This window comes from Somniosus microcephalus, chromosome 14 (assembly GCF_052327205.1).
Source record: "Somniosus microcephalus isolate GS21.2 chromosome 14, FLI_Smic_1.0, whole genome shotgun sequence".
Taxonomy (NCBI): Eukaryota; Metazoa; Chordata; class Chondrichthyes; order Squaliformes; family Somniosidae; genus Somniosus; species Somniosus microcephalus.
Window position 1 is genome coordinate 3,303,754 of NC_141000.1, and position 27,436 is coordinate 3,331,189.

General features: G+C 45.9%; 1 protein-coding gene across 5 annotated transcripts in view; it reads left to right on the top strand.

Moving 5' to 3' along the window:
* The window catches only part of mcf2la (mcf.2 cell line derived transforming sequence-like a), a 581,983-nt gene that overhangs the window by 534,431 nt on the left and 20,116 nt on the right, over nucleotides 1-27,436 (top strand). For all 5 annotated transcript variants that reach the window (XR_015080758.1, XM_086006132.1, XM_086006130.1 and 2 more), the window contains 10 exons: nucleotides 1,384-1,450; nucleotides 4,302-4,417; nucleotides 5,401-5,470; nucleotides 8,382-8,474; nucleotides 13,372-13,464; nucleotides 17,642-17,767; nucleotides 19,856-20,077; nucleotides 21,499-21,591; nucleotides 23,903-23,981; nucleotides 25,945-26,011. Coding sequence is in view for 4 of the 5 variants with exons in the window: in XM_086006132.1 (XP_085862258.1) it covers nucleotides 1,384-1,450; nucleotides 4,302-4,417; nucleotides 5,401-5,470; nucleotides 8,382-8,474; nucleotides 13,372-13,464; nucleotides 17,642-17,767; nucleotides 19,856-20,077; nucleotides 21,499-21,591; nucleotides 23,903-23,981; nucleotides 25,945-26,011 (1,026 nt within the window). In the remaining variant the exon portion in view is untranslated. The remainder of the gene's footprint in view (nucleotides 1-1,383; nucleotides 1,451-4,301; nucleotides 4,418-5,400; nucleotides 5,471-8,381; nucleotides 8,475-13,371; nucleotides 13,465-17,641; nucleotides 17,768-19,855; nucleotides 20,078-21,498; nucleotides 21,592-23,902; nucleotides 23,982-25,944; nucleotides 26,012-27,436) is intronic.

Here is a 27,436-nt window from a genome sequence, read left to right on the forward strand (position 1 = left end):
TCGCTATGAAGGCCAACATACCATTTGCCTTCTTAACCGCCTGCTGCATCTGCATGCTTACCTTCAACGACTGGTGCACAAGGACACCCAGGTCTCGTTGCACTTCCCCCTTCTCCCAATCTATTGCCGTTCAGATAATAATCTGCCTTCCTGTTTTTGCCACCTTGCATTTATCCACATTATACTGCATCTGCCATGTATCTGCCCAATCACCCAACCTGTCCAAATCATACTGGAGTTTCCCTGCATCATCCTCACAGCACACACGCCCACCCAGCTTTGTGTCGTCTGCAAACTTGGAGATATTACATCTAGTCCCCTTGTCTAGATCATTAATATATATTGTGAATAGCTGGGGTCCTAGCTAATACAAAAGCAAAATACTGCGGATGCTGGAGATCTGAAATAAAAACAGAAAATGCTGGAAATACTCAGCAGGTCAGGCAGCATCTGTGGAGAGAGAAACAGCGTTAACGTTTCAGGTCGATGACCCTTTGTCAGAACGTTAACTCTGTTTCTCTCTCCACAGATGCTGCCTGACCTGCTGAGTATTTCCAGCATTTTCTGTTTTTATTTCAGATTTCCAGCATTTGCAGTATTTTGCTTTTGTATTAGCCATTACTGCTCGTTTTACTGGGTTTAATGCCCCAAAACTTTCTGAAAATGGACAACAAGTCAAAGGGAAATCTAGCCCTTATTGTCTCTGTTTGAAGTGGTAGCAAGTAGCAACATTCCACAGACTGGTCCGTCACTTTGCATCCTCCTGACTGCTGCGCTCATTTGAATCCCTTGAGTTCTGGATTTAACTTATCAATATCTATCCCTCAATCAGCATCGCTTAATTTCACAGATTATCTGGTCATTTTCACATTGCTGTTTGTGGGAGCTTGCTGTGCGCAAATTAACTTCCGCATTTCCCACATTACAACAGTGACTACACTTCAAAAAGCACTTCATTGTCTGTAAAGCGCTTTGGGACGTCCTGAGGTCATGCAAGGTGCTATAGAAATGCAAGTCTTTTTTTTCTCTTAAGTTGTAGTGTTTTAGAGCCAAGTCTTTCAAACAGTAATGTTTGAAAATAAATACAGGGGTCCTCTGACGCAACCAGTGTGCTTTCTAACCTGCTAGAATTCTAGAATTATTTTTATCAGATGATAAGTATAGAAGGTCTTACACTTAGATAGTGCCTGATCACTCTTGCAGAATGCACCACAGCGCTTCCCAGACAATGCATTACTCTTTGACGTGCAGTCACTGTTGTTTTGTAGGCAAACCGTGGGCATCCTTTCACTGAGGCTGCAGATTTGTACTGTTCTTGCTGTCTCAGTGTAGTTATTCTGGTGCTATAAGGTGATGCGATTATTTGTTTCCTTTTTTCCACAGCCATGTAATGAATGAACTGATTGAAACTGAGCGAGCCTATGTAGAAGAATTGCTTTGTGTGCTGGAGGTAAGTCAGTTTGCGATGAGTGTTGCTGTACTTTGTCTCACTTAGGCTGTTCTGACTGAACAGTGACAGTCACAATAAAGCAACCAGCCAGCTTTATTGTTCATCTCATTACCTATGTCATCAACAACAAGAACTTTTATTTATATAGCGTGTTTAACAGAGTAAAGTGTCCAAAGGCACTTCATAGGAACGTTATCAAACAAAATTTGACAACAAGCCACATAGGAGATATTAGGGCAGTTTCCAAAAGCTTGGTCAAAAAGGTAGGTTTTAAGGAGTTTCTTAAAGAAGGAAAGAGAGGTAGCAAGGCGGAGAGATTTAGGGATGGAATTCCAGAGCTTAGGGCCTAGGCAATAGAAGGCATGACCGCCAATGATGGAGCGATTAAAATCGAGAATGTGCAAGAGGCCAGATTTAGAGGAGCGCAAACATCTTGGAGGGTTGGGGGCTGGAGGAGATTACAGAGATAGGGCCAAGGCCATGGAGGGATTTGAAACAAGGATGAGAATTTTAAAATCGAGGCAGTGCTTAACCAGGAGCCAGTTAAGGTCAGCGAGAATAGGAGTGATGGGTGAACGGGACTTGGTACGAATTGGGATCCGGGCAGCAGAGTTTTAGGTGAGCTGAAGTTTATGGAGGGTGGAAGATGGGAGGTCAGCCTGGAGTGCGTTGGAATAGGCGAGTCTGGAGAGAAGTAGAACCCCTTCAAGGTTTAATGGGTACACTAAGAAACAAGTCCTCACTAATACAAAAGCAAAATACTGTGGATGCTGGAAATCTGAAATACAAACAGAAAATGCTGGAAATACTCAGGTCAGGCAACATCTGTGGAGAGAGAAACAGAATTAACATTTCAGGTCAATGACCTTTCATCAGAACTGGAAAACGTTAGAGATGTAACGGGTCTTAAGCAGGTACAGAGGCAGGGGAAGGGAAGAAAGAATAAAAGGGAAGGCCTGTGATAGGGTAGAAGGCAGGAGAGATTCAATGACAAAAGGGATGATGGTAATAAAAACAGAAAATGCTGGAAACACTCAGCAGGTCAGGCAGCATCTGTGGGGAGAGAAACAGAGTTAACGTTTCAGGTCGATGACCTTTCATCAGAACGGGATGATGGTGCAAGGCAAAGGGGATGCTAATGGGACAATAAAGAAACAAAAGATGGGTTTAGAGGAGGTGTAAATGGCAATAGAAGAATCATTACCAACAGCTGCAGTCTGGAAAAAATGGAAGCAGTGGTTACGATCTGAAATAGTTGAAGTCAAGGTTATAAAGTGCCTAATTGAACAGTGTAGAAGGTCAAGGGCGGAGTGGGGTGGAGAAGTAAAATGATAAGCGACCGGAAGTTCAGGGACACACTTGTGGACTGAACTGAGGTGTTCTGCAAAGCGATCACCCAATCTAGGTTTGGTCTCAACATTGTAGAGGAGACTACATAGTGAGCAGCGAATACAGTATACTAAATTGAAAGAAGAACAAGTAAATCACTGCTTCATCTGGAAGCAGTGTTTGGGGCCCTGGATGGCAGGAAGGGAGGAGGTAAAAGGGCGGGTGTTGCATCTCCTGCGCTTGCACGAGAAGGTGCCTTGGGAAAGGGCGGGGGTGTTGGATGATTGAGGAGTGGAGCAGGGTGTCACAGAAGGAACAGGCCCTTTGACAAGCTGAAAGGCGAGGGGAAGATGTGTTTGATGATGTTGGTGGTGGTGGTGGCAGAAATGGCGGAGGATGATCCATTCAATGTGGAGGCTGGTGGGGTGGAAGGTGAGGACAAGGGGAACCCTATCGTGGTTCTGGGAGGGAGAGGAAGGGGTGAGAGCAGAAGTGTGGGAAATGGGATGGACACGGTCAAGGGCCCTGTCAACTACGGTGGAGGGGAATCCTTGGTTGAGGAAAAAGGAAGACATAACGGAAGCACTGGTATGGAAGGTGGCATTGTTGGAACAGATGCGACGGAGAAGGAGACACTAGGAGAATGGAATAGAGTCTTTACAGGAAGCGGAGTGGGAGGAAGTGTAGTCAAGGTAGCTGTGGGAGTCACTTTTTGTTGTCTAACATTTGAGGGAAGAGGTTGACATTTCATGGAGCTCGGGGAAGAGAGACTTCTTGAGTTTCATTGTTGTTAAGGTTTGATTTATTTTCATCGAGAGGTTTTCTTTTTTCCATGCGTATGGCAGAGATGAATTAATATTGGGCTGTATTACGGTGTGTGTTTGTGATTGTTGAAAGAAAATGAAAGCTTTTCCTGCCTTGGGAGATGATGGGGAGCTTCATTAGTTGTTGCCTACTCAAGGGAGAGAAGGAGGAGAGACGTGAAGTTCCGTGGTTTATTTAATAATGAAAGTTTTGAGTGATGCTGGGACTCGTAGCTGGCAAGTACCAAGATCTGCTCCAACTCCTTGTGCTTTCAAGAAAATCAAAAAACTTATTCTGCAGTCAGATTATATCAGAAAAAGTCTGTATTGCATTTTTGAATGCTGGCCTCTTGTAAAGATTGTTACAGAGAAAATCAGCAGCTTTATACAAGGAGTTAAAGTCCCATTCACAGGGTTTAGCAAGTACCTTAACTACAGTGAGGCTTGTGTGAAACGTGCTCACTTTGAAATAAAGGACGTATTGTATCCTTCAATTCACTGCCCAGCCACGATGATCCTGCCTGTAATCCAAGGATAGTATAGGAAGGATAAAGTAAGGCCCCAGTATCCCTGACAACTTTTACACTTAAGTGTCTAAGTGTAACCGTGTCACTAACCTGAGGATGTTCTAGTTGTTAGCGGCCATTTGCAGGAAGTCTCTTCCGCTGGTCAGTGCCAGATCTGATTTGGTTTTAATCACACTGTTTCTCATCCTCCAGGGGTATGCTGCTGAGATGGAAAACCCCTCAATGATTCCGTTCATCCCAATGGTTCTGCAAAATAAGAAAGATGTGCTGTTTGGAAACATGCCTGAAATCTATGATTTCCATAACAGGTATAAGCATTGTGTGACCAAGTGTGGCCCTGAAATCCACAGGCTGCTGGGGTTTGTGGGGTCAGTGGGAGGGCACTTCATTTACACAAAGCCAGTGAGCACCCACACCCGCTATGGGTGCTTCGCCAGTGCCTACCTGCTTATGCGACCAGAAAATTGGGTGCCCAACTCCATCCAGCACCCCGTGATGGCCAATCCACCTTTCTTCAGGGATCTCGGCCACTCCCCTTGCTTGGACCCACTTTCACCCACCTGGAGGCAGGTGTGCCTCGTCTCTCTCGGAGTATCAGCCAGCAGTAACACTTCCACAGTGTCAGCCGTGGCTCAGTGGTCGCATTCTCGCCTCTGAGTCAGAAGGTTGTGGGTTCTAGTCCCACTCCAGAGACTTGAGCACAAAATCTAGGCTGACACTTCCAGTGCTACACTGTCGGAGGTGCTGCATTTCAGATAAAACGTTAAACTGATGCTCTGTCTACCCTCTGTGTGCAAAAGATCCTTTGGCACTATTCGAAGAAGAGATTGGGAGTTCTCCCCAGTATCTTGACCAATATTTATCCCTCAATCAACATCACTAAAACAGATTATCTGGTCATTTATGTCATTACTGTTTGTGGGAGCTTGCTGTGCGCAGATTGGCTCCTGCGTTTCCTACATTACAACAGTGACCACACTTCAAAAGTACTTGATTGGCTGTGAAGTGCTTTGGGACGTCTTGAGTTCATGAAAGGCGCTGTATAAATACACATCTTTCTTTCTGAGCCGGAGAAATCGGGAAATTCAGCGTACAGAGTCCCGGCCCTGGCTCAGCCCCCTTTGGCCTTTTAAGTGGTGGGCATCAAAATTCTGCTACTGACAAGGCAGACCAGGAATGTCCAGAGTCAGCAGGAGCTCCACGTAACCCTGGAGTCAATTCAAGGACCCTTATTTATCAGAGAATTTGAAAAACCCAATCTGAGAAGATGCGTTTCCTCCTTTCTATTTAGGATATTCCTGAGGGAGCTGGAAAATTACGTAGACTGCCCGGAGTTGGTGGGACGATGTTTCCTGGAGCGGGTATGTAAAGTTAGTTTGAGTAATGCTGTATTATGTCGATGTTTCAGTGTACTGTCTCTGCCAACGCACAGGGCTGGCTCGAGATGGCTAGAGCACACAACTTTGCCATGGGTACAAATGATTCGCCACACAACTTTGAAACTTTACCCTAAACTCCAAGTGCATCTGCAGGGGCATTGGAACACTTCCACCCTGAAATCCCAGGGCCCGCTCCCACTCCTACTCCTACTCCCATACTGTCCCGCTCACGCACTCCCACTCGCTCTTCCACTCCTCCAGCACAAGTGCAGTGAAACAGAACCCCTCCCAATCCTGTGGCCAGTGCCATTTGAACAGCCCAGGTAGGTGCATCAGTGACACCCACTATAATACACCCTTGGAAGTCGGACCTGCCCGTAGCCTCCAAACCCTTCTGGACCAAAGACAAAATTGAAAACAATTCTTCAGCTCCTGACAGAGCCATTGTCCCTGCACTCTCTGGGATTAGCAGCCTTAATCTAGTAAAGTCTGGGGGCCTGTGTAAAGGTGTCTGTGGAATAATTCTCAGCCTGGGAACTCCAGACACGATGTGGGGTGAGGGGTGTGTGGAAGATCTGCCCCCACCCCACACTGTAATTTGCAGGTTAAGTGTAAACCGGGCAGAATCCCAGTGTAACTTGAAGCCAATCCACTCCACGGGGTGTGTGTCCCTCCACGGGGCGGAAGTCCAGCCACTACAGTAATGTTCACCAACTGCTGTCCAAAAACAGCAGCCAGAAGGCCTCCAGGTCCAAAAATATGTGGAGGATAAAAAGGCTTGTCCCTCTTTGGGTCCTCCGCAGCCTTGCTGTCTGCCCCTCTCGTCATCTTTGATCTCGGGTAGAGATGGCAAAGAGGCAGGGTGCAAGGCCTAATCTTCTGGGTGCCCTTCACAGTAGGCAATCACACTGGAAAATGAGGTGGGAAGCACCTTTATGTCCCTTGCCCATCATTTCATCCTTGCGCCCGCTATAGGTGGAAGCACTAAGCTCGCCGCCCTGTTTCTCTGGGGTCATCCTAGAAATCCTAGGGCAACACAGCGAGGCAGATGGTCTCTGTCCTTTTTACCCTTCTGATGGTTCCCAGGTGCAAGGCCCTGCGTTGGTCCTGGCCATAGCTTACTAAGACTCCACCCTTTTCTCCATGGCACAAAGTAAAGGCTAGCATTTGAGATGGAATGTGCATACTTTTTAGCCCCCATGCCCTCTCACCTCACCAAGATTCTCTCCTGCCCTAGCCCTGAACCCGCATCTTCCTCTCGTTCCTCTCCTATCTCTCCTCATGCCCTCTCCAAACTTGTTTTGTCCATGAGACACATCTGCTCTCTCAGCTCTGCTACCACTAAACTGCTGACCACCCATGTCCCCACGCTTGCTGCCATTGTTGATGATTTCCTCTCTTCAGGTACTGTCCCCCTTCCTTCCTCAAAAAACCTCTTTGTTGTCAAATTCCTCCATGTAAACATTTGGCAGACCGAAGCTATCGTCTTTGGCCCCTGCCACAAACTTCATACCCCTTCCAGTCACTATCTCAAGTTGAACCAGACTGTTCACAACCTCGGCATCCTATTTGACTCTAGGTTCAACTTCCAACCCGATATCCTCACCATCACAAAGACCGCCTCCTTCCACCTCTGTAACATCGCCCGCCTCCGCCCCACCTCGGGTCATGTGCTGCCGCAACCCTCATCCATGCTTTTGTCACTCCAGACTCGACTATTCCAATGCCCTCCTGGCCGGCCTCCCATTCTCTGCCCTCCGTAAACTTCAGCTCATCCAAAGCTCTGCTGCCCCGTGTCCTAACTCTCAGCAAATCCTGCTCACCCACCATCCCTGTGCTCATTGACCTACATTGGCTCCTAGTCCCCCAACACCTCCAATTTAAAATTCTTATCCTCATGTTCAAATCCCTCCATGGCCTCACCCCTATCTCTGTAACCTCATACGACCCTCCGAGACCTCTGCGTTCCTCCGACTCTGGTCTCTTGTGCCTCCCCCCACTCCCTTCACCCCACCTTTGCCTTCAGCCATCTAGGCCCCACGCTTTGGAATTCCCTCCCTAAACCTTTGACCTCTTTCTCTTCCTTTAAGACCCTCATCAAAACCTACCACTTTGACCAAGTTTTCAGTCACCCATTCTTGTATCTCCTTCTTTGGTTCAATGTCAATCATTGTCTGATTACACACCTGTGAAGCGCCTTGGGATGTTTTTCTATATTAAAGACTCTATATAAATGCAAGTTGTTGTTGTCCTGAAGCGCTTCACAGCCAATTAAATACTTTTGAAGTGCTGTTACTGCTGTAATGTAGGAAACGTGTACAGCATGATCCCACAAACAACAATGAGACAAATGACCAGATAATCTGTGTTAATGTTGGTTGAGGGATAAGTGTTTGCCAGGATACTGAGCCCTATTCTCCAAATGACCTCTGTAAACTGTGGATTATTGCTGGTATTGTGCAGTAAGTAGACTATACGTGTTTATATTTTAGATTACTGATACAAAGTATTTAGAAGTTAAATGACTCTTGCAAATAATAATTTGCAAGGCCTGTTTCCACTTGTGGTGCCTTAACTTGATTGCAACCAAAAATAAATGTTTGCAATATGACAGTTATTTAAGAGTTGAGATGGGTTTGGTCATTTCCTGTAATGAGGGGCATGCTGGGAGCGAATTATGTGGCAAGGCACCTTTTAAAAAAGATGAAAATAAAATTATTCTGCTCCAAGAAGTGTAGGTGTGCCCACCCCTGTTGTTGATGGGATGGGTTCTGGGAAAAATATTGCCACTCATTAGGCAAGTAGTAAACTAATTGTGGTGTCAGTAAATTTCCAACAGTTAACAATCTTTGAAGTGATGAACATCTTGAAATAAGATTATTTGTACTTGTAGATGGAGGACCTTCAGATTTACGAGTGGTACTGCCGAAATAAACCTCGTTCAGAAAGCTTGTGGAGGCAGTGTTCAGACTGCATCTTCTTCCAGGTACTTCTATCTCTCATAACTGACTCGTTCTCCTGCTGTGCTGCTTATTCCTTTATTATTAAACTGCTAGGACTGTGAAGATAGTTAAGATGCTTGGCAGGGTGTGCTGCAGGACAGCGATATCTCCTGACTGCAGCTCAGTGGACTCTGGGGGCCTTCCCGTCAAACGGTTGCAATCTTCCCAACATTGCATTCCCCAAGCTAATTACTCATTTCAGGAACTTCCTTATCACAGGAGTATAACAGAGTCTGCCTGTGTTGACTGCACTCCATTGAAGTCAGGATAACCACAGTACAGGAAACTTTTATTTATCCGGCACGGACAGGACCGACGTGGTGCCGGTTCATCAAAAATTCCGGATAACCGAACACTACAGTAAAAGATAGGGAGAGCTGACAGCTCCGTATAAAGCAACAAACCCTGTTGAACTGTAGAACAATGGCCTCAAGTTTCAAGCGTCTCTGTAGCTTAGCAACAGCTGCAGCCACACCCTTGCACAGCACAGATGGAAGAAGGCAAATAAATATGAAGTAAAACCTACTCCTGAATTTTGCCGGTTAACCGAGATTTCCGGTTATTTAGGTGCTGGTAAATCGAAAGTTTCCTGTATTGTAGATTCACCTAAGAGGCTACCAGTGAACATGCTGTCTCCAGATTAAAGCAGCCAGGTTCATAAAGTAACAAAGGAGAGCCCATCCTCCTCCTTTCCACTGATACAGTAACAAGTCTCTGCGTTCTGCAATAGGCCCAGTACAACTGGCCCCTGCCTGTACATGTAAAGCAGGCAGGCCACACACAGAGTGACCATTATCGGAGCTCTCTATAAGGGGTATACTTTTGGTTGCAGTACTTAACCATATCAGATGCCATGGAGAATGTCGAGGAGGATTAGGACAGATAATGCACCTCGGCCATAGTTACAGAGGATGCCATTGGTGACCCTTGACTAGGATAGCCTCTCTGCTGTAGGCAACGTGGAGCCAGATTTAAAGGGATTTTACAAGTGAATTTTGGGAGAGGATGTAGGTGCAAATACTTTCAGTGTCTGAGGAGAGGAAAGGGAAGTTAGATCTGTGAAGGCTAAGGAGAGATGGATGAGAAGTTGCAGATTGATATGGAGTCAGGGCGAGAGTCCTGAGGTTCTGATGGTTAATTGACAAATTGTCATGACCCTTCATGAACACCTCTTCCTCAGTTGAAGCATCCAGCAAGTTTTTAACCCAAACACCAACAGCAATTTGCATTTATATAGCGCCTTTAATTTAGTAAAACGTTCCAAGTTGCTTCACAGGAATGGTATCAGACAAAATTTGACACCGAGCCATAAGGAGATATTGGGACAGGTGACCAAAAGATTGATCAAAGAGGCAGGCTTTAACGAGCGCCTAGAAAAGGAGAGAGAGGTAGAGCGACAGAGAGGTTTTAGGGAGAGAATTCCAGAGCTAGGGGCCTAGACAGCTGAAAATGGTGGAGCGAAGAAAATCGGGGATGCGCAAGAGGCCAGAATTGAAGGAGCTTAGAGGAGGTTACAGAGATGGGGAGGGATGGTGCCATGGAGGGATTTGAAAGCTAAGATGAGCATTTTAAAATCGAGGCGTTACTTAACCGAGAGCCAGTGTAGGTCAGCAAGCGCAGGGGTGATGGGTGAACAGGACTTGGTGCGAATTAGGATATGAGCAAGAGTTTTGGATGAATTCAAGTTTACGGAGGGTGCAAGGTGGAGGCCGGCCAGGAGTGCATTGGAATAGACCAAAGGTTTTGTTCTTGTATAAGGGGTAACTTTTTAGTGGTTAGCACTGTTGCCTCACAGCGCCAGGGACCCGGGTTCGAATCTGGCCTCGGGCGACTGTCTGTGTGGAGTTTGCACATTCTCCCCGTGTTTGCGTGGGTTTACTCTGGGTGCTCCGGTTTCCTCCCACAGCCCAAAGATGTGCAGGTTAGGTTGATTGGCTATGATAAATTGACCCTTAGTGTTAGGGGGATTAAATACAGGGGGTTACGGGGATGGGGTGGGATATGTGTTGGTGTAGGGGTTACGGGGATCGGGTGGGATATGTGTCGGTGCAGGCTCAATGGGCCGAAATGGCCTCTATCTGCACTGTGGGGTTTCTGTGATTTCTGTGATTTCTGTGAAGTGCATGCTGCAGTTGGGGATCCTTGCCCACCAGCTGCGTGTATCGAAAGTCCAGTTGGAATATTGTGGGCACCGTGCTGCCGAGTTGCCCTGTGCACTGCCCACAGGCGAGGGGTTCCACCAATGGGGTGGACTGGTAAATTACCCACTCTCTCTGACTAATTGTGATTGAGCAGAACCAAAGTGTAGAACCTTGGCTATAAAAGGAAAGGATATAAATAAATATTTGTTCAAGGTTGGGCTGAAATACTCAATGTGGAAATATGAAGCTAACCTTTCCAAGGTGACTTGAACATTATAAGGAGAAAGTCGGTCGATTGCGGTGACCCGTGAAAGGTGGCTGCACCAGTTTAAGGCAGAGGCGTCCCAGGCAAAAATTGGAGCTGGACAGGAATTGCTGAAAGAGAGGAACAAGCAGGCCCAAGTTGTTGGAGTGGTATCAGGCTGGGGAGACTTACTGAGTGCGTTGGTGCCGAGGCCCCCACTGTTCCTAATCTGCATCCGTGACCTGGATTCAGATGCTCAAAGTAACTTGCTAAGTTTGCACTAATTCGTACCCGCTGCTTCCTGTCTTTGTCAGTCCTGCCCAGTTCCAAGTATTATCCAGATTAGCCTCTGCCTTAAGCGAGTGTAGCCACTATGGCTCACCACAATCAATAGAACTTCCCCTTACAATTCTGCACTCACACTGGAATAATCTGGTCAGTATTTTCACATTGATTATTTCCACAGGAGTGGCAGTCGAGGAGCTACAGAAGAACCTGAACAAAATTTGCAAGTGGACAGAATAATAGCAGCTGATATTCAATACAGAAACCTGCAAGATCTTACATATTGGAAGAAAGATTGAGAGAGACACTTCATAGATGGCTTCAAACCAATTAGGGGAGAGGCTGAAAGAGGTCAGGGAGTGACTGTAGACTCCACACTGAGCATGTCCAAGAATTACACTGCTGAGCTTTATTGTCAGTTCGGTTCAGTATAACTCTAAGGTCACCATGCTGAAGCTGTACAGTGCGCGGGTCAGTCTGTACAGGTCATTGAGGCACAAGGGAAACCTAGAAGATAGGAGCAGGAGTAGGCCATTCGGCCCCTCGAGCCCGCTCCGCCATTCAATGAGATCATGGCTGATCATCCAAATTCAGCACCCTGTCCCTGCCTTCTCCCCATATCCCTTGATCCCTTTAGCCTTAAGAAATATATCTAACTCCTTCTTGAATATATTTAATGAATTGGCCTCTACTGCCTTCTGTGGCAGAGAATTCCACAGGTTCACCACTCTCTGGGTGAAGAAATTCCTCCTCATCTCAGTCCTAAATGGCTTACCACTTATCCTTAGACTGTGACCCCTGGTTCTGGATTCCCCGACCATCGGGAACATCCTCCCTGCATCTAGTCTGTCCAGGCCTGACAGAATTTTATAAGTTTCAATGAGATCCCCTCTCATTCTTCTAAACTCCAGCGAGTACAAGCCCAATTGACCCAATCTCTCCTCATACGTCATTTCTGCCATCCCAGGTATCAGCTTGGTGAATCTTCGCTGCACTCCCTCCATGGCAAGAACATCCTTCCTCAGATAAGGCGACCAAAACTGCACACAATACTCAAGGTGCGGTCTCACCAAGGCCCTGTACAACTGTAGCAAGACAGCCTTGTTCCTGTACTCAAAGCCTCTCGCTACCATTTGCCTTCTTAACCGCCTGCTGCACCTTCATGCTTACCTTCAGCGACTGGTGCGCAAGGACACCCAGGTCTCGTTGCACTTCCCCTTCTCCCAATCTATTGCCACTCAGATAATAATCTGCCTTCCTGTTTTTGACACCAAAGTGGATAACCTCACATTTATCCACATTATATTGCATTTGCCATGCTTCTGCCCAATCACCCAACCTGTCCAAATCGTCCTGTAGTTTCTTGGCATCCTCCTCACAGCGCACATGTCCACCCAGCTTTGTGTCATCTGCAAATTTGGAGATATTACATCTAGTTCCCTTGTCTAGATCATTAATATATATTGTGAATAGCTGGGGTCCAAGGACCGATCCCTGCGGTACCCCACTAGCCACTGCCTGCCACTAGGAAAAAGACCCGTTTATTCCAACTCTTTGCTTTCTGTCTGCCAACCAGTTCTCTATCCAAGTCAATACCTTGCCTCCAATCCCATGTGCCTTAACTTTACACGCTAATCTCTTATGTGGGACTTTATCGAAAGCCTTCTGAAAGTCCAAATACACCACATCCACTGGTTCTCCCTTATCTATTTTACTAGTTACATCCTCAAAAAATTTGATAAGAGACGAACAAGGGGACCTACAGAGGGACATAAAATACCGAGTGCAATGGAAAAGGTTAATCCTCAGCACCATTTCCAGTTAAACCACAACCACAGGACAAGGGAAAATGGAAGGAAAAACTGGCCATCGATAAGTTCAGGACTGATGTCAGGAAGCAATTCTTCACATAGTGAAGTCATTCAAGAGGCAGTTAGATGCTGTGATTGGTTGGGGGGGGGGGGGGCTTTGGAAGGGTGAATTGGAGGGACTACGAACAGCTTTCTTATATTGGGTTGTGTGCTGAAAGAAGTGTCCCAGAGTGTGTAAAACTCGCATTATGTCAGCACAATTGACACTGCATCAGAATTTTTATGACATTTTGTGGCAGGATTTTTTGATGCAGATTTCTAGATGGTAAATGTGTTCAATACAGCACTCAAAACAAACCTTGTTCAGCTTCCCATTTCTTGTGTAAAACATGTGTTTCAGGAATGTCAGAAAAAGTTGGAACACAAGCTGGGCTTGGATTCCTACTTGTTGAAGCCTGTGCAGCGGATAACAAAGTACCAGTTACTGCTGAAGGTAAGGCCCAACACCAGCACCGAGCAGAAAAGAACTCGAGGAAGGAAACGTTAGAAGTGGCACCGAGCAAAAAGGTGCTGCTGTGGGGAAAAAAGTCTCCTCAGCATGCAAGTTAATAAATGAGGCCCCTTCGAGCAGTTCTGGAGACCTAGCACCAACTTCTAGAGAAAGCAGCAAGTGATGATGGCATCATCAGTAGAACTGGGTAGATGGGTTTTAATTGAATTAACGTCTTCACCCAGTCAAGTTTCAGCTCCACATGTGCTTTCATTTGACAGCTCCACACTCGAACACGCTGACCCCTGCAAGTCATTGCCATGGATAGGTTATTAACACCGAGGTACTGATCTTCTGACTACTACAGGCTGTTAACAACCTCCTCTCTCCTCTGGTTCACAACACGTTTCGAGTAAACATGAGACTTTGTAGTGGAGTGTACGGAACAGAATTTATTGATACACAGAAAGGTGATAGGCCTTTAACTGTATACAGAGAGTGACTTTACCGGTTTCTGTATCTTTCGAGTACACTCTGACAAACTGTTGAAAACCATGATCCTGTATTACATGATATTTTAACTACATCAAAGGGAAATGTCAAAATGACACATCTATTTCCCAAATAATCTGAAAACAGACTATGAGAACAGTTTGCAATTGTTTATTTCAGAACCATTTCCCTTAAACAAAACATCCTCTAACTATTGTTATCTTTAGCAAAAGAACATGCTACCCATGTTTTATTACCCCACACTTACTTCCTTACACAAGCACTTTACATATCAGAAGACAAGCCATGCCTTCTCCTCTCGACACTTCAATGTCATCCTGTTTATATCAGAAAGCTGGATATCTTGGGGAGTTAAAGGTTTAACACAGGCAGAAAGCCTCACGGAATGGCCATGCATATCTGGAGAGCACCGGTCATTCCACAATCTACCTGACCACCGGCCTTGCTCCACGTTGAGAGCATTTGAGAAATCAGTACCTTGGTCTTCAACTAAGTATTTTTAAAATCAACAGGAAGATGGAAATATAAAAAGGATGATATAGAACTGATTCTTGTTAATGTTTAATTGAGGGTATTTGATGTCGACAAGAGCTTTTTAAGACTAATACTCAGAAACTGGACAATAATCAGGACACGTGTGTGGAAACCAGAGAGAAACCTGGCCATACATACAAAAAACAGGCCAAAAACCAGATCATTCTCACACAAAACTAGGCCTAAAACCAGGGAATGTGCAAGAAAATTGGACAAAAACACCCAGTGAATATGTCTGGAAAAACAGCTAAAAATCACACCTCACGTGTGAAAACCAGGCACAAACCAAGTTACGTGCAAATAAGTGGACTTTTGGTGCCTGTTTATTTATATATTTTTTTAAATGGACGGTCACACTGAAAACCAGATGGCAGGGACCCGAGTATAAAGGAGGCAAACTCCATACCTCTGCTGTGGTCCATGACCTTACTTTTCATGGGTCCGGAGATCCATCGCAGCTGGCGAAAAGCTTGGTCTTCCTGTCTGTTACTCCCGTGGAGAGTCCAGTAGGAACCAGTGGTAATCACAAAGGGGATAAAAACGCTCATACATCATGGGTCTGCTTTAAACTTTCTTTCTTTGCAGCCTACTAGCCTCATGGCTTCAGGTCAAGCATGGGCAAGGAAACCTCCTACTGATTACCACCTACCGCCCTCCCTCAGCTGATGAATCAGTACTCCTCCATGTTGAACACCACTTGGAAGAAACACCAAGAGTAGCAAGGGCACAGAATGTACTCTGGGTGGGGGACTTCAATGTCCATCACCAAGAGTGGCTCGGTAGCACCACTACTGACCGGGCTGGCCGAGTCCTGAAGGACATAGCTGCCAGTCTGGGCCTGCGACAGGTGATGAGAGAACCAACACAAGTGAAAAACCTACTTGACCTTGAAGTCCCGTCTTCAAACTGAGGACACCCTCCATCGTGTTGTTTGGCACTACCATCGTGCTAAATGGGATCGATTCAGAACAGATCTAGCAGCTTAAAACTGGGCATCCATGAGGTGCCATGGGCCATCAGCAGCAGCAGAATTGTATTCCACCACAATCTAACCTCATGGCCTGGCATATCCCTCACTCTACCATTACCATCAAGCCAGGGGACCAACCCTGGTTCAATAAGGAGTGTGGAAGAGCATGCCAGGAGCAGCACCAGGCGCACCTAAAAATGACGTGCCAACCTGGGGAAGCTGCAACACAGGAATACATGCATTCTAAACAGCGGAAGCAGCATGCTATAGACAGGGCTAAGTGATCCCACAATCAACAGATCAGAGCAAAGCTTTGCAATCCTGTCACATCCAGTCGTAAATGGTGGTGGACCATTAAACAACTAACGGGAGCAGGAGGCTCATGAATATCCCCATCCTCAATGTTGGTGGAGCCCAGCACGTGAGTGCAAAAGACAAGGCTGAAGCGTGTGCTCCAGAACTAGCCACACCTCTAGCCAAGCTGTTCCAGTACAGCTACAACATTGGCATCTAACCGACAATGTGGAAAACTGCCCAGGTATGTCCTGTCCACAAAAAGCAGGACAAATTCAACCTGTCCAATTACCGCCCATCAGTCTACTCTCAATCATCAGCAAAATGATAAAAGGTGTCATCAAGAGTGCTGTCAAGCGGCACTTACTCACCAATAACCTGCTCACTGATGCCCAGTTTTGGGCTCCGCCAAGACCACTCAGCTCCTGGCCTCATTACAGCCTTGGTCCAAACATGGACAGAGGAGCTGAATTCCAGAGGTGAGGTGAGAGTGACTGCCCTTGACATCAAGGCAGCACTTGACCAAGTGTGGTATCAAGGAGCCCTAGTAAAAATGAAGTCAATGGGAATCAAGGGGAAAACTCTCCACTGGCTGGAGTCATACCTAGCACAAAGGAAGATGGTTGTGGTAGTTGAAGGTCAATCATCACAGCCCCAGGAGTTCCTCAGGGCAGTGTCCGATGCCCAACTATCTTCAGCTGCTTCATCAATGACCTTCCCTCCAACATAAGGTCAGAAATGGGGATGTTCGCTGATGACTGCACAGTGTTCAGTTCCATTCACAACTCCTCAGATAATGAAGCAGTCCATGCCCGCATGCAACAAGACCTAGACGACGTTCAGGCTTTGGCTGATAAGTGGCAGATAACATTCGCGCCACAGAAGTGCCGACTATCTCCAACAAGCGAGAGTCTAACCACCGCCCCTTGATATTCAACAGCATTACCATCGCCGAATCCCCCACCATCAACATCCTGGGTGTCACCATTGACCAGAAACTTAACTGGACCAGCCACATAAATACTGTGGCAACAAGAGCAGGTCAGAGGCTGGGTATTCTGCGGCGAGTGTCTCACCTCCTGACTCCCCAAAGCCTTTCCACCATCAACAAGGCACAAGTCAGGAGTGAGATGGAATACTCTCCACTTGCCTGGATGAGTGCAGCTCCAACAACACTCAAGAAGCTCGACACCATCCAGGACAAAGCAGCCCCCTTGATTGGCACCCCATCCACCACCTTAAACATTCACTCCCTCCACCACCAGCATACCGTGGCTGCAGTGTGTACCATCTACAAGATGCACTGCAGCAACTCGCCAAGGCTTCTTCGGCAGCACCTCCCAAACCGGCGACCTCTTCCACCGAGAAGGACAAGGGCAGCAGGCGCATGGGAACACCACCACCTCCAAGTTCCCCTCCAAGTCTCACAGCATCCTGACTTGGAAGTATATCGCTGATCCTTCATCGTTGCTGGGTCAAAATCCTAGAACTCCCTCCCTAACAGCACTGTGGGAGTACCTTCACCACACGGACTGCAGCGGTTCAAGAAGGCAGCTGACCACCACCTTACCAAGGGCAATTAGGGATGGGCAATAAATGCTGGTCTTGCCAGCGATGCCCACATCCCATAAACGAATTTTTAAAAAAAGCATGCTTCAGAATTCCTCCTTGTCCACTGATAATGAGCCAGTGTAACTTTCAAACTCATTGTACAATCTGGAAAATTACAAGGAGCCTTTATTTTAATAGTTTAACCAATTGATGGTTAGACTTGAGTAGGATGAGCAAGAGACTTTGTTTATGATTGTTCACCAATATCTTAAAATTGGGTGTTGTTTAAGGAATTGCTGAGTGTGTCTGGTTTAACAGGAGCTGCTGAAATACAGCAAGAACTGTGAGGGAGCTGAGGATCTGCAGGAAGCACTGGTAGCTATCTTGGGAATTCTGAAAGCTGTGAATGACTCAATGCACCAGATCGCCATCACAGGATATGAGGTAAGTTGCAAGCTGATCTCATTGAGAGCTACGTAGTGACATGATGCCACACGCCTCACACACTGATGACCGAGATACTCATCACTCTAACACTATCTACATAAGGTCTTGTGTAATTACAAATCTCCTGCCAACTCGGTTCTTTTTAATGACTAGTATGTCAGATTACACAGTGGCAGGTTGTGGTTGATTGCAATGTTCCATCTGGATTAAGAATGTTTCCTAGTAGCCAAGTTTCATTAATAGCCAAGAAGTCATTGAAATCATCCACAATAAGGCCGTGGATGGCAAGGACCTTGTTCAAGTGGTGTAAAATCTGGAGGGAAATGCAGAGTGTGCTGATCCACTGGCTGATCGACCAAAGGAATAGTGAGTGGTTTAGGCAGAAGGTTGGTGAGGTTAGCCCCAGCTGGCATGCTGGGTGGGAATGTCAGTGAGAGAGGAGGATGGGGCAGTTGGGTTTGATGCTTGTAAGGAGGCAGCAACAGGAGCCTTGATGGGCCCTTTGGAGAATGTCTTGGGAATAATGCAGGTGGTTTCATGCCTGGGACAGTGGCAGGAGCGTAGGAAGGCAGAGGAGTAGTGATGTGTAGGGACTGGGGGGGCGGGGTAAAGTACCTGTGAGAGAGGACTCGAGAACAGGGCAATAGAGAAGGGAGGAGAACAAGAGACGGGGCCCAAGCAAAGGGAGTTAGATGTAATTGACTTGGACTCTAGGCTGTAGCCAAAATACCCACATGAATGGACACAGAGGGAAGTTGTGAATCTCAGGCAGTTAGAGCATCTCAAACAATTAGGGGATCTTAACGCAGTGCATCTTTTCTCTGAAGACAGCATGCAGTCAGGTTTGGTCAGCTTTGCTACTTTAAATTGAAATATTGGTGGTTAGGTCAGGACTGGTTGGACAGATTTGCTTAGCATGAACCAGTAGTAGCTGTGGTTTTCACTGTACATGGGTCAGTCTGCTAGCTGTGGTTTTCACTGTACATGGGTCAATCTGCTAGCTGTGGTTTTCACTGTACATGAGTCAGCCTGCTAGCTGCGGTTTTCACTGTACATGGGTCAGTCTGCTAGCTGCGGTTTTCGCTGTACATGGGTCAGTCTGCTAGCTGCGGTTTTCACTGTACATGGGTCAGTCTGCTAGCTGTGGTTTTCACTGTACATGGGTCAGTCTGCTAGCTGCAGTTTGCACTGTACATGGGTCAGTCTGCTAGCTGCGGTTTGCACTGTACATGGGTCAGTCTGCTAGCTGTGGTTTGCACTGTACATGGGTCAGTCTGCTAGCTGTGGTTTTCACTGTACATGGGTCAGTCTGCTAGCTGCGGTTTGCACTGTACATGGGTCAGTCTGCTAGCAGTGGTTTGCACCGTACATGGGTCAGTCTGCTAGCTGCGGTTTGCACTGTACATGGGTCAGTCTGCTAGCAGTGGTTTGCACCGTACATGAGTTCCTGAAAACTAGACACTTAAGATGAGTTAACAAAGCAAAGCTTCTGTTTCTTCCAAATGTGATGGGAAATTCTAGTAATGATCCATCAAACTCATTGGTAGATGGGTTTTTTGCAGGCATATTTCCTCAATTTGTGTTGCTTTATTCATGTAGCAAAAAGTCACATTTTATTCCTTCAAGATCAGAAAGCTATTCTCAGCTCAGAATTGGTTGACGAGCTGTGTCACACAGGAAGGCCAATATAACTACAGTATGTCTCTAACGTTTGATGAAGTTCAAACTAATCTACAAACTATCATATAAGCAGGGTAATTGAATTAATTGGAGCAAAACTCTGATTTCTGAGCCACAGAAGTGGTTTTTGATGTTCCCTTATACTGTACAATTATCGGGGTAAATCGCAGACTCAAGGCAGGGAGCCTTGCTCGAAGCGAGTGCTGGTTGGCGATGGGGCTACACCGAACCTCCAACCCAATTCTGAGTGCATGGGATCACTGAACAAACCCATTGTACATCCACCATGCCAGAGGAATGAAGGTTTGAGGATATGATGGTGGTCACATTAACCGGACCATAAAAGCGCCTTTTAGATGACCTGACTTTTTAACCATAGGCTTTGTGATTCCTCTTTTCTAACAGGGGAATTTAAATGAACTTGGCAAGCTTTTGATGCAAGGTTCGTTCAACGTGTGGCTAGACCATAAGAAGGGTCACGCAAAAGTCAAGGACCTAGCACGATTCAAACCAATGCAGAGACACCTCTTCCTCCATGAGAAAGCATTGCTTTTCTGCAAGAGAAGAGAAGAAAGTGGGGAAGGGTACGAGAAAGCCCCTTCCTACAGTTATAAACAATCCTTGTATGTAAGTATTGTCCAGTTAACCTAGAACAAAGCAATCCGGGTAACAGTCCCCTCCCTGTGAGACTGTGGCCTTGCTCATGCTTCCATAACTAGACTTATACAGTGCTGCTCCCAGATCTGCTCAACCTGCACCCCAATGTGCTGTGTGCCACTGTTTGAGTGTGCAGTCAAAACTAAAACATTGAAATGCAGCAATTCACAAATAAACTCCTCATTCAAGTGAAGCTCAAAGTCAACGTGAAATCAAACCAGTTTCCAGTTTAAAATTTGCCAATATCAAATCTATATTTTGTATGTGTTTTGATTTTTTTTTTAGTAAGAAAGAATTTGTATTTATATAGAACCTTTCACGACCTCAGGAAGTCCCAAAGGGCTTCACAGCAAATAAAGTACTTTTGAAATCTAGTCACTATTGTAATGTAAGAAACACGGCAGCCAATTTGCGCACAAGGTCCCACAAGCAGCAATGTGATAATGACCAGATAATCTGTTTAGTGATGTTGGTTGAGAGATAAATATTGGGCAGGGGCACCAGAAGAATATCCTGCTCTTCGAAAAGTGATGTGGGAACTTTTAGATCCACCTGAGAGGGTCGACAGGCCCTCCGATTAACAGCTCATTTGAAAGAGTGCACCTCCGACAGTGCAGTGCTTCCTCAGTACTGCACTGGAGTGTCAGCCTGGATTATGTGTTTACGTTTTAGAGTGGGGCTTGAACCCACAATCTTCTGACTCTGAGGTGAGGGTGACACCAAGTGTGGAGACATTAGCATATAACCCCCCTTTTGTTTAATAGGAACCAGACCTCCGATGTATATGAATGACTTTGATCTACCAGACCATAACGTATATTCCTGTAGCCTGTGGAAACAGATTGAAAGCAATATTAAGCCTCTGTAATGTCAGCAATGCCAAGATCAAGGACTTGGATACCTTGGGTTCACACATCCCCTGTAAAGAGAGTGAGGTATATGAGCTTGGCAACAAGTTAGAATTAGGTCCTGCATCACCATAGGTACTCTGAAGACTTCAGATTGACTTGAAAACTGTGGTTTATGTCTGTACAATGCCAGTTAATTTATAGTATAGAAAAAAAATTAACTCAAACTTAGAAGATGGAGAGTGAAGGACAGTTTAGATTGAACTGCTTTACACAAAGTGGTGAATGTACAGAATAGCCTGCACAGGGCAGGGCTGGGAGCTGATTGTATCAGTAAATTGAAGAGAGAGTTGGATAAGTACCTGGAGAAACATTTTGATAGAGAGGTGTGAGCAGGATGGTGGGATATGATATATCCTGAACACTGCGACCAGTCAGATGGGTCTCAATGTTCTATACCAGTCCTGTACATTCCTATGTTCCTTTGTAATGTGGCCTCAGTGTTTGCAGAAACTTTGTTACATAATTTCTTCCATTTTACAGATGACCACTGTTGGTATCACTGAGAATGTTAAGGGAGATAATAAGAAGTTTGAAATTTGGTACAATGCAAGGGAAGAAGTTTACATTGTACAGGTAAGTGTGAGCCAAAGGTTTAGAAAGAAGAAAGATTTGCATTTATATAGCGCCATTCACGACCACCGGACGTCTCAAAGCGCTTTATAACCAATTAAGTACTTTTGGAATGTAGTCATTGTTGTAATGTAGGAAACGCGGCAGCCAAATTGCGCACAGCAAGCTCCCACAAACAGCAATGTGATAATGACCAGATAATCTGTGTTTGTTATGTTGAATGAGGGATAAATATTGGACAGGACACCGGGTATAACTCCCCTGCTCTTCGAAATAGTGCCATGGGATCTTTTACATCCACCTGAGAGAGCAGACGGGACCTCGGTTTAACATCTCCTCCTAAAGACAGCACTTCCTACAGTGCAGCGCTCCCTCAGCACTGCACTGGAGTGTCAGCCTAGATTTTTGTGCTCAAGTGTCTGGAGTGGGACTTGAACCCACAACTTTATGACTCAGAGGCGAGAGTGCTGCCCACTGAGCCACAGCTGACACAGGAATGTGTCGTTAAGACACTAAAAGGCAAATCCAACTGTTTCATAAATGATCCATTTAAATCATCTGCATCCAATCATTATACTTTGGAGAAATGCAGCATTGTTGCCCCACAGGAGCAGCAGCATTCCTTCACTCTTCAAAGCATTTGGCTGATAAATGAAAAGCTCATTGACCCCAAATTTCCACGGGTGGGGATCCTGTCGAATGTGCCGAAGTCACACCCACCGATACCTTCCAACGCTGACCCCTGTCAGAGTTTTCAGGGTCTGTGGGGAGGCACGGCACTTGCATAGGGCAGTCGGGTGCAAACACCACTTGGGGCATATTATTTAGTCCCTGCCTACCTCATGCCAGTGGAAATTCAGCCAGCCGCACACCTGCTTGTGAAGGGCGGGGGTGTTGCCCAGATCCCCCACCTTCACTTGCCAGGCCTGGATCCTACCAGTGAGGCTCACATGCACCATTGTAGAAGCTGGTATATCTCATCTTTCTCTGTGTACTGGCCACAACTAGTGTGTTGGGCTCAAATTCGACAGCACTTCCCAAACCTGCGCTCTCTACAACCTAGAAGGACAAGGGCAGTAGGTGCATGGGAACACCACCACCTCCAAGTTCCCCTCCAAGTCACACATTATCCTGACTTGGAAATATATCGCCATTCCTTCATCATCACTGGGTTAAAATTCTGGGACTCCCTCCCTAACAGCACTGTGGGAGCACCTTCACCATGCGGACTGCAGTGGTTCAAGAAGGCAGCTCACCACCACCTTCTCAAGGGCAATTAGGGATGGGCAATAAATGCTGGCCTTGCCAGCAATGCCCACATCCCATGAATGAATTTTAAAAAACTGAGGTTCGGGAGCAGAAACTTGGGACATTCCCCCTGGCCCTGCCTCCGGCATGTCATTTGCCTTATAAGGGTGGGCAGCACGGTGGCATAGTGGTTAGCACTGTTGCCTCACAGCGCCAGGGACCCGGGTTCAAATCCGGCCTCGGGTGACTGTCTGTGTGGAGTTTGCACATTCTCCCCGTGTTTGCGTGGGTTTCCTCCGGGTGCTCCGGTTTCCTCCCACAGTCCAAAGATGTGCGGGTTTAGGTTGATTGGCTATGATAAATTGACCCTTAGTGTTAGAGGGATTAAATACGTGGGGTTACGGAGATAGGGTGGGATATGTGTTGGTGTAGGGGTTACGGGGATTGGGTGGGATATGTGTCGGTGCAGGCTCGATGGGCTGAAATGGCCTCTATCTGCACTGTGGGGTTTCTGTGATTCTGTAAACACTAAAGGAATTCCCAGCAACCGTAGCGAGCCAAGGTAACTGGGTTTGCCCCAGTTCTTGGGCGTTTGACTGGTTTCTCCCGAAGGTATGGTGGGAGTCGGGTCTGAACCCCCGTGGAAATCCGGTGCCGTTGTATGTTATGAACAAAGTTCGGTGCTCTCAGTCCTTGAGGAGGGGGCGATAGTGGTAGCCCCAGTGATGATAAAGCTACAGAATACATCTTACCAAAGAATCCACCCATTGGTGGGAATAAGGGAACAGTTAAATATATATCAAATAATGCTGAGACTGTCGTTTTAATACGTCAAACATTTAGAGCTAAAAGCATGCAGTTGTCAGCTTTACCTTGGTGTTGATGGTGTTATTCTCTCTACACAACGAAGCAGCTCAGCTACTGCTACACAACTTTAAAGCATGGAGTAACATTCAACAATACCAGAGAGAGAGAGGGCAGTAACCTGTGTCTGATGGCCTAAGTTCTCTGGAATCTCAGTACCCATCTGCTAGAAGCAAGAATGTATTTGTTTATCTCTCTCTAGGCAGCAACACAAGAAGTTAAAAACGTATGGGTAAATGAAATAAGAAAAGTCTTAACCGGTCAACTGGAAGCTCGTAGAGGTAAGGACCATGTGTGAAACATCATGAGCCAGTTACCTATGGATAATGTCCTCCTGAGATAGCAGCGTGCTGGTGTATTTCAGTAAAAATAAAGATTATGGGGGAAATTTATTTAGAATGCATACTTTTCCAGTCTTAAAAATGTGAGCAAATGAAGAACTTTTGGAATCTTGGTGATCCCATAACAGGAGTCATGGAGCCTCTCAGATAGACGGTGCTCTATGGCAGTCCCAGGACCGCATCTTGCAGTTGACAGACAATATTGAGGAGATGTAGCTTTTCCTTATTTGCTGCATTAGATGGAGCATCAGACTGGGACAGGAAGAGAGAAAGCTTGGCACTGTTCCCATCCACTGCCATACTGTGACTGTCGTCTCTCAATGAATAGCATTGAGTGCTGCGATGGTACACGGTCCGAATAGGTATCGGTCATAGGATTTAAAACACAATGGGGCAGATCTTCTTGTTCCTGCACTCGGGGCTGTTGGATCAGCTAGGTGCAGTGACTAGAGGAACATCATGCAAGGAGGAGCGTGTGGCCTTGACGGAGCCTGTATTTAGTACATCCAGCTGATCCAACAGCATGTATACTACTGTTAGTTTATTTGCTAATTTATTGAGCATTTTATTTCTTTACACGGTGCACTGAATGATGTATGTATACACGATCTTAAACTCCAGTTTAAAGTTTTACTAATACACAAATCGTTGTTTAATATAACATTACATCCACATCACAAGGTTAACATTGGTGTTAAGCCATTTGGGCCACCAATGTCCATCTCTGAGACCCAAGAGAAAATTTGTACAGTAAATCAGGCCCAAGCTGACTCCAAAGTGAAGTGGAGTGAGACCACCTCCTCTGGGAGTCGTGTTCCCTCTCTGCTCTTGTGTCAGATCTGGCCCTGATTTACATTCAGGCTACATTTACACTCTAACAGCAGCATCAATGCTCTGTAAAACTATCTAGTATTCATGCTACAGTTATCGTGGGAATGCAGTTGAGTCTTGCCACATGGATGTCAGAGATTGAGAGCTGGATATCCCTTCAGTTTCTCACATTCATCTTGGTGCTGTGAGCTCAGTCAATAGTTCCATTTGTAATCTTTACTCATTATTTAAGACTGTGATGTAACATTAACCCATCATTCCTCCCAGAAATACAAATCCTCTGGGTTCTGGGAATGTCTTTCTCCAATCCGTAGTGAACTCCTCCCAGAGAGTGACAGTCTGTCTGTGAACTGCAAGATAGAATCATAGAAATTTACGGCACAGAAGGAGGCCATTTGGCCCGTCGTGTCTGCCAGTTGACAAAGAGCTCGCCAGCCTAATCGTGCAGTGACCTGTGTCATTTGTCGCTGTGCAATGCACTGCATTTCTGCTCACATCACAACTCAACTCTAACCTGGCAGAAGAGGCTCGAGGGGCTGAATGGCCTACTCCTGTTCCTATGTTCCTTCCCCTGAGTGACTACTGCAATGGCAAGCTGCGCTTTAATCTCTCTCTCCACCTATTATCCCTGTAGCTCACTTGGTGTAATGCTAGTCACTCTCTCCTCCACTCCCACTGGATTTAACTTTTTAAAACTATTCCAAGCCCATATAGGGGCTTGTAACTGAGCATGATCTAAAGGAACTGGCATCACCTGTGAATCAGTGTAGCTCCTCATCTTACACAAAGTGCTGTGGCCTGTGCTTCACATTGAAGCTGCACTCTGGTGCATCAGAGAATGGTTTGTAACCGTGTCACCTGTACATCATACATGATCTATCGCCCCTCAGCAGGTAAGGATGGGAGAGGTAACCTTCATCCTACCTGATCACAGCTGTCCCAGTTTCTTCTGTTATTCATTTGATTGATGTCTAGTTTTACTGGTAATTTATGACAAGGTTTTGGTGCAGTATCTGTTGAAGTTTGTGTTGAAAATATTTGCTATAAAGCACAAACTAATTTTCTTTTCCAGTTTCTAACCAGCATCAAAAGTTAGAGCATATTTCTGTGGCCCCTTTAGCTCTACCCATTAATACCAGGCAAGTATTCCATACGTAAAATTAAATGTACCTAATCTAGTCTGGATGTCAGGCTGTGACTAGTGGGGTACCACAAGGATCGGTGCTTGGGCCCGAGCTATTCACAATCTATATCAATGATTTGGATGAGGGGACTAAATGTAACATTTCCAAATTTGCTGATGATACAAAGCTAGGTGGCAGTGTCAGTTGCAAAGAGGGTGTGAAGAGGCTTCAAGGGGATCTCGACAGGCTCAGTGAGTGGGCGAGAACATGGCAGATGGAATATAATGTGGATAAATGTGAAGTTATCCACTTTGGTAGAAAAAACAGAAAGGCAGAGTATTTCCTAAATGGTGAAAGATTGGGGAATGCAGATGCTCAAAGAGACCTGGGTGTCCCTGTACATGAGCCACTGAAAGTGAACGTGCAGGTGCAGCAAGCCATTAGGAAGGCAAATGGTATGCTGGCCTTCATTACAAGAGGATTTGAGTACAGGAGTAAAGAAGTCTTACTCCAATTATATAGGGCCTTGGTGAGACCACACCTGGAGTACTGTGTACAATTTTGGTCTCCTTACCTAAGGAAGGATATACTTGCCATAGAGGGAGTGCAATGAAGGTTCACTAGATTGATTCCTGGGATGGCGGGGCTGTCGTATGAGAAGAGATTGAGTAAACTAGGCCTGTATTCTCTTGAATTCAGAAGAATGAGAGGGGATCTCATTGAAGCATACAAAATTCTTACAGGACTTGATAGGGTGGATGCTGGGAGAATGTTTCCCTTGGCTGGGGAGTCTAGAACCAGGGGCCACAGCCTCAGGATAAAGGGTAGGCCATTCAGGACTGAGATGAGAAGAAATTTCTTCACACAGAGGGTGGTGAATCTTTGGAATTCTCTACCCCAGAGGGCTGTGGAGGCTCAGTCATTGGGTATATTCAAAACAGAAGTCGATAGATTTCTGACTAGTAAGGGCATCAAGGGATATGGTGAATGGGCCGGTGAATGGAATTGAGGCAGAAGATCAGCCATGATCTCATTGAATGGCGGAGCAGGCTCGAAGGGCCAAATGGCCTACTCCTGCTCCTATTTCTTATGTTCTTATATTTATACGTAATCGTATGTAACTGATATCCACTGGAAACTTTGATTAGATGAGACAGTAAATGGCTTCTGCTCATTAAATGTAGCCAAAGCAGTGTTATTTTCTGCATGCTGGGAGATTGTGTTACATATGGTTTAGTATAATTGTCGTCTTTCTGTGAAAACAAGATTCAAAGTTGAGACTTAATAGTACACTGTATATTCAGCCAGGCTGCACAGCTAGCTTTGTAACTCAGCAGATAGGAGTACAGGTCACGGAATTAGCCCTGCAGAGTCCTATAACTCTGGCATGGGTGATGGGAATAAATTGAGTCTATTGGTGTTGGGGGAGAATGTTGGCTG